Source organism: Pteropus alecto, unplaced genomic scaffold (assembly GCF_000325575.1).
Source record: "Pteropus alecto unplaced genomic scaffold, ASM32557v1 scaffold88, whole genome shotgun sequence".
NCBI lineage: Eukaryota > Metazoa > Chordata > Mammalia > Chiroptera > Pteropodidae > Pteropus > Pteropus alecto.
In genome coordinates, this window is record NW_006494611.1 from 15371873 (window position 1) to 15383568 (window position 11696).

Here is an 11696-nt window from a genome sequence, read left to right on the forward strand (position 1 = left end):
TCTGGAGTCATTGAGGCATCATGTGGTGCACAGAGCAGAATTTGAAAACTCTGTGCTACATGATCACCATCTACTATTACCTCATATTTTTCCTATACATTATCATGCTTTTGGGGCATTAATCTTATTTTCTACAGTTTTTTTTTTATGCGGTAAATACATATTAACAATGAGATGTTTTAGATTTACAGCAGGCCCTTGAGTAACGTTTTCTTCAGTGTCGTTTTGTTATAATGTTGATGAGATGCCAAAAGAACTTAACTCTTGTTTATATATCAGTTAAGCTGTGGTAAAACTTGTTTCATTATATGTCATTTCACTTAAAGTCTGAGAACTTACTGTAATTTAACTTGAAATATGCAACACATGTAAATATGCTTAATATGCTCTTTTGGGTAATGACTAAATAGAAATTAATGTCTATTGCATCAGAAAGCAATTAGCAAATTCATTATTTTATGTATAACATAATCCTAAAAATGTGATAGCTAAGTAAGATCTAATACTTCAATACCAATATTAAAGTCAAAATATCACTCAAATCGAAGCCATGATAAGAATGTGAAGTATGACAAACATATATTATGAAATCCAAACAGCTCATAGCGTAGTAAGATGTATCAATGACTCAGACTTTCAGTGAAGTTAAAACATTCAACAAATGATTGCCGTAAATAATACAATAAAAACAGAAGTCTAAGAATTGTTAAGCATTCTATATTGTGTAATTTGGCATTATGGTCCCTTAGACATGAAAATATGCATGAAATTTTAAGTTTATTATCTCAATGTGTAGTTTTCTCCCTATAACCTTTTATTTCATTGTCTCCCATTTTTCATATACATTCCTCAAGATTTAATCCAACAAATGCAACAAAGATACATATTCAAAGCCCTCCATAAGATGGGCTCTTAACTTTCCTTTGATGGTATCATAATTCCTAGTGTGCCTTCTGCTTCAACCAGGTGGACCTACACATTGCACTATAATAGGTCCAGCTCAATGCAGTCTTTCTTTCTAGTCATTCTCCCACTCTTTCTACAGCCCTGTGTTAATCAGATAGAATGGTTCAATTTTCAAATGTCTCTACCTCCTATGGGAAGACTACACTGAATCTTTTCCATCTTAGAACTCCTTTCCTCAATGTAAAATGGTCATTTGACTCTGAGAACAGACTACCTTGTATTGGTAGTCATCTGCTCATCTAAATGGTAAACTTTTTAAAAGTGGATATTTTTTCCCTCTTTTAACCTATGTATCTCCAGTGCTTGCTCATTTATTTACTTTTTTCCTCCCTTCTTCTTCAGACAATCATACTTCTTAGAATTAAAAAAGCTAATGTAGAAATGCCCTCTCCAGTACAACTACTAGGGATCAGAAGATGGCATAGAGATTAATTTAAAAAATACTATAAAAATAATGCCATATGCTTTAAATATTTCAGTTCCATTAATTTTTAAATTTTTATGAATATCTTGGGATTCAGGGGGCATTTTTAAGACCTAGATTTAATTTCCACAATTTTAGTTTAGTAAACTGAGTGAAATATATACAAAGAACAGAAAAATACTTCATTATGAATGGAAAAGATACTTTTAAAAAAAGTCTTGATTTTCTGATAAATTAGATAATATTTGAAATAGAAAATAAGCATTTTTATTTTGAGATAAGGTTCTCAGAGAAAAATATAAAAAATTCAGTCATTCCTTTCAATTAATTAAATCTGCTGATATTACACAGCTGTAATAACACAAATAATAAAGATTATTGAAAATCTATTAGTAAATTTAACAAGAATCTTTGGAAAAATGCTTAATGAGAACAGTTTTCCAAAATTCAGATAGTTTAAAAAAATCTCTAGTCTACTAGCACCTCCTAGTGGAAAGTTTAAAGGATACAATTCCAACCAATCGGAATTCAGAATAGTTATCACATTTAAAGCTGCTAAACCAATGGCAGTGTGAATCCTTGTGATATGTAAACATGCCTGAAAAAAAGAGAAACAATTTCATTAATATGACTGATTTAAAAATCATAGTGGAAAAATATACATGATAGCTCATCTGTTAGAAGCAAAACAGTAATAGTTCTGTTACAGACCATCTTTCATGTTAAAATATATCAAATGTATGTAAAGAGAGCATGGATTTTAATGTTCATTGGTATCCTGAACAAAGGGTGGAAACATGGGGTAAAAAGACAGAAACTAAATTAATTAGCTGTTTTCTTTCATAAAAACTATAGTTTTATAATTTATAAGTTATGATCAAAATTAATCTTGAGGATTATCTGGAGATTTCAATTTATCCATGTCATCTCTATTTACCAGTACCAGACAGATGATATATATATATACACATATACAAAATAAAGAAAAATAAGAAAAACACTTAAAACTCTCCTCTGAAGAAAAACACTTAACAGATACTAAAGATTATATAGGAGTTTTCTTTAAATAAAACCAAATTTAAATTTCAAAGGTTTATTTTTATCTAAAAAATTAATGAGTTCTTATTCATTAAAATGGCTCATTTAATGAAAGAGGCTTCAAATATTAGTGTAGAGCAAACTATAGTTTTGTTTTTTAATTTCAAATGTTCTTTTTTTCAATGACAAATTTTCATGCATTTGGATTATCCAGAAAAGATGTAGATGCTCCCTTGCAAATGTACAGTCTTCATACATATTGTGTAAGATTCCCAATAAGATAACGAACATTTCGATCATCTTTTTGGTCAAATAGGTTTTAAAATGTAAATAGCAGTCCTTAAAAAATTATTCAAGATTTATGATTGACAAAAAAATTTGTAAAACCATAGGGTAGCTTAAGAATAAGAGCAACTACTTGAATCTAACAATTATGAAAAAATACTGCTTATAAAAATTAAATACTCACCATAATCTGGATGAAAAATTTGGCGAATAAGAAGAAGGAACCATTCCTTAGTCAGACCACCCATATCCAAACCAGCTTCACCTACAAATGTAACTTTCAATTTCTTTTTCAAGTCTGCTCTTTTCCGGGTTAACTATTTGAAGAAATTATAAAGTAGAGATGAACAAAGGGCATTAAAAAGGAAATTAACTTTTTAAATTCTGGGAAATGTGTTAGGCAGTCTGTATCTTATTTACAATGTCACAAAACTCCATCAATGCACCCATTCATGCACCCATCCAATAAATCTACCAAACACTGTGTGAACTAGGAATTATTATGTTGTATAGATAAACAGAATTAGAGAGGTCAGACACCTTGCCCAAGGTTACTGCCTCTCTGTGTCATTGCCTCCAAGATTTTAATTTAGCAGATTACAATATAAAATAGCTCATTTTCTTTTCTTTAACTTGCCTTCAACACTGAACTTTAAAAAAATCACACAACGAAATCAGCCATTATCTAAATATAGCTGAAGAATTGTAAATGCATGAAGCTCGATAATATATGTACATACAATCAAAGTATGTCTGACCCTAAGTAGACCCAATATACCCTGTAGATCAGACCTCTAATTTTATAGATGAGTAATCTGAGGCTTGGCAAAGTGAAGATGACTCATCACAAACACAATCAGTAACAAAGATGGGTCTAGAATCTAGGTTATATATTCATAAACATTTACTCATGTAAGTTCTATATAAAATCCTTTTGCTAGGGAATTAACAAACCATTAAAAAACATAAAAATGAACATAAGCCTTAGCTGTGAATACAACTGATTTTAATTATATCAAAATATAAAGAAGCACACTTACTGACATACAGAAATAAAAGACAGCTTATAAAGATTTTAGAATTGTAGAAATTATTTAAAGCTCTAATCAATTAATACCATTTGGAATAAATGAGTTATACCTCATCAAGAGAATCGCTAACCAGATGTGTCCTCCTTACTTTCATATTTAGAAATAACATATTCATATCAGGTCTCTGTCTTCGAGATACTTTATCCACCAGACTTTGCTAATTAAAATAGAAAGCACATATTTTCACATAAACTATAATTTCATTTAAAACATTTAAACACTAGTAAAAAAATCACTGATATTCTTTTCTATGCCATCTCTCATATAAATAATTTCATAAACTCAATTATACAAATTTTGATTTATGATAGTGCCTATTATTACTTCATTTTGGAACAATGGTAACCAAAGGAGGTCGAAAATGGAGGACCAAAAATAATTTACCTTCTATAGTAAAGAGCGTTGCATTATAGTTTCCATGTGTGTCGTCTCTTAAATAGCAAGGTTTTCTATTTAATAACTACATATAGTGGGAATTATTGAAACAAGGTATATTCTGATGATGATAAACTTGCTTATGCTTTTTTAGATACTGAATTTACTCTAAAAGCACAGTTAGTCTACTTTTATAAAGTAGTTTGTCAATATCAGAAATAACAATGTTCATATCCTTTGTCCCAATAATTCCACTACTAGGAATTTTATACAGTGAGATGTTCATCACAGCATTACCTATAAAAATGAAACTAGTGGGGTGGCTCCATAGTGTAGTGGTTTGCACGTCTGCTTTACACTCAGATGATCCAGGGTTCGTGCCCCAGGTGGAGCCACAGACCATACCCTGGGTGCGCCAGGCCTGCAAGTGCACCAGACCCTGGTGCACACCGCGAGCGAGCGTGTGGGAGGGGACACCCCGCCTTCACAGATCCAATTCTTAAGGGGAAAAGGCAACATCCACAGGTCGGGGCGGGGGCGGGGTGTGGGAATTAAAGAAGGGGAAAAAAATGAAACTAGAAATATCCTAAACATGTTTCTATCTAATGCAGTATAATACAACTATCAAAAATGAGGGTCATAAAAACTATGTACATAACATGGAAAACGTTTAAGAGGAACAACTGAAAAAAGCAGGGAACAAAACTGGACTCTGTTGCCTTTTAAAGATAATATAGATAAAAAATATCAAAAGAACATTTACCAAAATGCTAACAATAGCTATGTTTGGGTGATGAAAATATGGGTGATTTAAAAACATCTGTTTTTCATGTTTCCCCCCCCCCAAAATATAAGCGATGAGTATGTAAAAACTAACATGTTAAAAAATATAATGAATATATAATATCATTTATCATGTAAAGTCTACCTGCTTGCATATTTATCTAAATTTGTTCAGACTACCTCATCTTCTTTGGTAGCAAAGAAAACAAATTGTGCAGATTAAAGACTAACATTTCAAACACTTTATATACATGCAGCAATTTGCTTTAGTAGCTTTATATAAAAATATAAAATTTTAATATCTCAAATCTATATAATAAGGCTACTTTCATGATTTTGTAGATTACTATAATAAAAGACTAATGCAGAGCCCTTTTCATCTCTCTAATATCCAATTCCAAATGCTTCCAATAGTTTTTTCTTCTCAGGGTCTTCCCTTTCGTGCTCAAAAAGATCTACCTTTCTGGGATAGCATTCTGTGTTGTGGAACTGTTTTTCTAGCCTTTCCCATCTTCTGTTCCTAATCTAACTCCTGGGAAGCTGTCACATTGGAAATATTCAACACACAAATTTATACTAGGATGATAATGGAAGACAAGGCTTAGTGGCTACTCCGCCTATTAGGAATTCATATTTAATAGAAAGTACTTCAAATGAAAGAAATAACCCAACAATGGTAGAATTTTAGACATAAAGTTATTTTTAGCTTGAGGAATCTCTTTTGCAACTTTATATTATACTGTATAAGCTCTTGCTTACATTAACTACCTGTAAGTCTGTCCTAGTGTCAAAATAGTTATCGGTCACTAATTCCAAGTTATATCGTAGTTTACAAGTTAAAATGTTAGGAAACACTTGTAAGAACTGATAATGCTAATTGACTCTTCAATCTCCACTCATTTGTGTCTATGCTCTGTGGAAGACTAGCCTGCGACACAATCTACAGTTGCTACTCCCCTTCTTTTAATTGGAAGAAAAGTTCCATAAAAGAAGATATTTGATATCTTAAAGTATGAGTGACACAGAAAACTTCTCGGAGGAGCTTAGATAAACTTCTAGCTCTTTAGATTTTTCCTTACAAATATTAAAAATCATAGCCCGAGGTAAGAAAAAAAAGTAATAAGGCACATGAAATTGCATAACTGTAATTAATAAAAAAAAGTCAAAAAGACTGCTATATAGACTAATATTTGAGCCAATATCTACCCAAGATTAAGCAATAATTCTGGCATTTAAATATACCTGTTTTAATGTACTTTTAAGGGGGTTAGTGTGGCTATGGAACTCCCTTGGTACACATAGGCAATAAAATTTCTTCTCATATTCCCATATTCAGTGTAAGCTGACTCTGGGAAGACAAATCATTTGTCTCACTCCGTGATAGAAAAAAGACCTTCTGGGAAGTAAATTACTGAAGAACAAACAATTCTTATTTTTATGCTATTTTGAAGTGTTATAATTTATGCATTAGGATTCTTTTTATATTCTTGGACGAGACATGGAAATCATTTCTTTTTACTCTATGAGTCTCTTTATTTTAAGAAGACTACAGCCACCCTTCCCTCTAATTTTTAAAGTTGTGAGTAATCACGTAACAAAATCAGATACTCAGACTATATGGGCATTTAAATGTATAGTCTAGTGCTCTAATTTAAAAAAAGCTCACTTAATCTGATATCTATTAGATAAAGTACATAATTTCATTGCGCTGTGCTGAAACACAAGTGGTAGGGAATGGTAAGGACAGGCCCAGAGATAAACTTCATCCTGCTCCATAATTTGCCTAAAGCCAGCCTGACTGCTACCAGGTTCTGTGGGCCACCATGCATTTTGGTTGCCTGAGAATCAATAAAACATTTTTCACCTTTGGACATACTTCTCCGTTTTTCAAGATTATACTTTTTGTTACATCTTCTAATTTTGTGGTTGTTTCTATTTGATTTTCATAAAACCTGGAAAACATTTCAGTGGTTTGAGTGGTTTGCTTATAAGGACACTCCTTCGCCTTACTGCAGTGTAGCAAGGGTAAGCGGTGCTGTGCTAGTTATCCTAGAGCTGTGATATGGCATTTACTAAATGATGTCCAACAAGTTCCCAGAACTTTGGATCCATGGGAGGCATTTAATCTTCCTGCTATATTTATAACATAATAAAAAGTTGATGAGAGTTATCTTTTTCCTGTATCATAAACAGATTTAAACACTTTCGGAGGGAATGTAATATGAATTTTACTTTTAACATTTCCTATTATGCTACAACAATTCACAAGACATTAAATTATTTACTATATTGATTATAGTCAGCATAAATATGTTTAAGTAGCTGGCTTACCCTTGCAATGCTTATCATCTGTTGTTCTGAGTCTCTTTGAATGATGATTTTTTTTGCAGCTATAGAAATAACGAATGGGTACTGACAGAAGGAAAACCTGCTCAACGAATAAAAACAGAAAAAGCAAAATGGGGTATCTGAAGCAAAATTATACTAAAGGAATCTAAGTTACCCCTTCTAACACTATAAAACATTACTTCTGTATTGTTTCTTATCATTTACAAAAGCTCTTATATGCATCATTTCTTTTAATCCCCACAGCCCTGTGAAGTACGAATCAATACTAGATGTGCAGTGCCTTTAGATGTTCTGAAATGTGTGCAAATAAATCACTTATATTGTTTATACAAATAATTTCAGTTTATGTATAGTCACCTGTACATCACTACTTGTAAAAAATATGGCCAATACCAGAACCAGAAGACAGAAGTGTTGATGAGGGAGGATTAAGACAGAAAGCTCAAGTATAGAAATTAACATAAGAATCCATTTATATGGATATTTCTGATGATTAAGCTTCAGAAATTAGGAAATCTAGCAATAACTATCACAGTAAAAAAGCAAAGTAATAAATTTAAGACCAACAAAATAAAAATCATAAAAAAGTATGGCTGTTACCACTGTCCTTAATGGTGTAATAATATGAAATGATATGTATTTGTAAAGATACAACATTATGATCAAAGGTTATAAAAATATCTTTTTTCCTGGGTCAGAGCTCATTCGGTGTTACATAAGAAAGCCACAAACTACACAGAGAGAAGTACATTGGCAGCAATGACACTTCAGGAGTTAGACTCCTATGAGAAGTGGCTGTGATGAATCCAACAGTTATAGCTGGAATCCATTTGAGTATAGTCAAGTAAAGCATCTATGACCACTGGGTGCCATGAAGGCAGTATGAGGAAAAAGGAGGTAGGGCTATGAAAATGAAATAGCTTTCCCCTTGGATCAAAACTGTTAAAACACACACACACACACGCACGCATGCACACACGTACGCACACACACACGCACACGCACACACACACAGAGTAAGAGTTGTTCAGTACTAATGTGTAATAATTTTGAATCACTAAGTGCTAAGTAAAAATTTAGAAATGAAAAGAAGTATAATGATCTTAGGATAAGTGCAATGAACTTAGTAGGATAAAGACTGGTTGTTATGTACTTTAAAACAGTGTATCTCAACCTTTCTTTAGTCATGGCATATAAAAAAGTGATATTATTTGAATGACACACTCAACATATGAGGCTGCTCATGGCCAAAGGTGACTTTCCCTAGGGCTCCAGGTCCCCTTCTAGGTCCAGACTGGCTTCCCAAGGGCAGAAGGGATCATAGGATCAGAACTCTGTAACTCATTCTTGGTACACCAGTGCTGTGGCACCATGGTTGCAGGAGCTCTGTATTAAGAGATGTCACTGAACTATGCACAGTAATTCTTGGAGTTGTTTTGTGGTTTTGTCTAAATATTATAATTATATTAAAGTGGGAGAAAAAAGTGTCTTCGTATAATAAACTTTCTCAAGAAAATATACATAGACTGAACAAGGTCCTCAGAAATGGAATTCTTCAGTTTTGAGGGTTCAGATATGGACTGATATGTTCAGAAGGCAATTCTTTATTTTAGGCCAATTCTAGTAGAAAGGGTCCCAGAAGCTTGAACCAATTTCTAAACTAATCTGGGGTTTTGAGGCCACTTATATCTACATCATATCTCTTACTCAGTCTCCTTTAGAATGAAGGTACTCTCCAGGATATCTCATGGTTTGGGAATAAATTATGTTTGGGATAGTCTTGCTGGTTTAATCTAAACTGTAGGTATGGAGATATGGTATAGTGTATTAAAGAATTTGGTCAGGTGTTTTGAAAGTCTGTTATACTACTATTATAATAAATCATTTGTGGTGAAGTTCTTTCTCTTTAACATCCATTCTTTTTAATATTGTATGTTGAAGGTCAACTACTTTTTCTACAGAATAAGAGAGAAAAGGAGAGAATGTATGTGTGTGTGTGTACATATGTGTGATCACTGTGTTAAATCAGGCACTGGCAAACTATGGCCCATGGGACAAATATGGCCTGCCACCTCTGTTTGTAAATAAAGTTTTTTGGGACATAGGACCACCCATTCATTTATATATTGTCTAAGGTTGTTTTTGTGCTACAATAGAGCAGAGGTTGTATAGCCCAAGGAGCCAAAAATATTTACTATCTAGTACTTTATAGAGAAAAATTTTGTTGACCCCTATGCTGGACAATAGCATATAGAATAAGAAGTTATTAAGAAACTGCATATTAAGATAGAACCTTTCTCTTCTTAAAAAGATGCTATTAATCAAACCCAAACCAAATTAACATGTATACAAATTCAAAATGTAACAGAAAAAGAAAATGCTTTAAGAAATATAATATTTCAAGTCTAACTATCTAAACTATGAAAGTTTATATGTAAAAGTATGTGTGTATTTAAATTTATAAACAAACTTAAAGTCCACTCATTATTTTGAATAGTATTTCATTTAGGTGAGTAATCAAATGAGCTTCTGATAGTACCTGTGAGAGTTTCCAAAGCTCTGCCAGGTGTGGTATTCTTCCATGAGATCAATGTGATCCAATGTAGAGTTATAGAAATCAGTATAAGGAATAAGGGGAGGGTGAGCCAAACTGTTTGCAGTATCTGTAAAGATAAATTCTAACATAATGATCTCTTCCAACATGTGCAAGATTCACTCTAACAGTAAGAACATTTTAATGTCCACCAAGTAGCCTTTATCTAGAAATTCCTATTTTAAGCAACTGTAGCTCCAAATGGAAAAGGTAGTTTTACGATTGTGGTCCAATGCAGCACCAATTTGTTTTTTCAAAAAAACTCGTGATGGTGATTACAACAGTACAGTAAAGGGAGTATGCAGATGGCGTCTACTCATACTATTCCCCCATCAGTGTGTTTTCTCCTTGGGGTCCTCCAGGAATTCATGGAAGTTCTTATTTTCTTAGGAATCGCTACTTAGCAGGTCATATGCAATTGAGCCATAACACAGAATACTGCCCAATAAAACACTTAAAGCTTTTTCATGGTTATTAATTTAACTGTGAACTCCATTATCAAAACAGAAGATAAAAATAAATTACAACTCTTCACTTCGAAGGAATATTTTAAATGTAAGAATGCCTCTATAGTACTTATGGAAATATTTAACAAAAGAAAAGTAAAGATGATAGAATAAAACCTACTAAGTAAAGCCAACACTTTAGATGCTGATGGGATCCACCAGGAACACTTTGTTATAGGTGGAAATTCTTCAGGCTTTGCAGGAAACAGGCGTAAAGAAATAAATTGCAGCAATCTCTCTACCAATTGTTTGAACCTCTTCTGGGATAATCTGGTAAAGATTTTGAAATAATTCCAATCAAAATTCAAATTTTCTATTTTGGCAATATGTTTGTTAGATATCAAAATGCATTCTATATGCATAAAGTTTTAGAACATTTTCCAAAATTCTATTTCTTAAACTGCCAAACATTTGAAAAGATGGAAAATCTTATTGGAATATTGTTTCTTAATCAAATAAGAAATAATAAAATTACTATAAAGGTTATTATTAAACATTTCATTTTTAAGGCTTTCAACATTCAGTCAATCTTATTATTCAAAGACACAGTATTTGCAAATTCACCTACTTGCTCTTTAATTTAATTGTAACCCCCAAATCAACAATTGCAGTGCTTTCACGGTCATTTGTTTTGAGTTGCCTGATGTGCACATTCCCAGTTGAGGTCTAAAAAGGCAACACTCTCAGCCTCCTTGTTGTAGCTGTCATACTGTAAGCAAGTGGCCTTTATGCAGTCTATATATAGTGTCACGTTTTTCATATTTTTGTGCTTTTTGTTAGTGATTTTGCCATTTTAAAATGGCTCCCAAATAACTTAAAGTTCTGTATAGTCTTCCTAAGTACAAGAAGGATGTCATATGCCTTAGGGAAGATATACTTCTGTTAGATAAAATTTGTCCAGATATGAGTTATGGTGTTATTGGCTATAGGTTCAATGTTTATAAAACAACAATTTATATTAAATAAATGTCTTTAAATAGAAATACAGATAAAACAAGGTTATGTATGGATTGGTTGATGAAAATGTGACCTAAAGCTCACAGTAGCTTAACCTGTATTTTCTGTAGGACCAATAGTTTAGTATTCACTAATTCAGTGTTTGCAGGAATTTTACAGAATATAACTATTATGAATAATAAGAATCGACTGTATTTAAAATTAATTTTGAAGATATTTTGCCTATAACTTTTACCAATCATGGAGAAAAGTAATGCAACTACAGTCTTATGAAAAAAGTATGGTACTTTTTATGAATCGAAATTGATGACTAACCTGTTTTACAATGA

The 11696-nt window shown here is 32.4% G+C and overlaps 1 protein-coding gene across 1 annotated transcript in view; it reads right to left on the reverse strand.

Moving 5' to 3' along the window:
* Window positions 1–11696, reverse strand: part of HECTD2 (HECT domain E3 ubiquitin protein ligase 2) — a 74152-nt gene that overhangs the window by 11435 nt on the left and 51021 nt on the right. Inside the window, exons 13-18 of the mRNA XM_006925954.2 lie at window positions 10532–10680; window positions 9851–9974; window positions 7294–7390; window positions 3854–3961; window positions 2898–3030; window positions 1900–1988 (exon numbers count right to left, since the gene is read on the reverse strand). Coding sequence (XP_006926016.2) covers window positions 1900–1988; window positions 2898–3030; window positions 3854–3961; window positions 7294–7390; window positions 9851–9974; window positions 10532–10680 — 700 coding nt within the window. The remainder of the gene's footprint in view (window positions 1–1899; window positions 1989–2897; window positions 3031–3853; window positions 3962–7293; window positions 7391–9850; window positions 9975–10531; window positions 10681–11696) is intronic.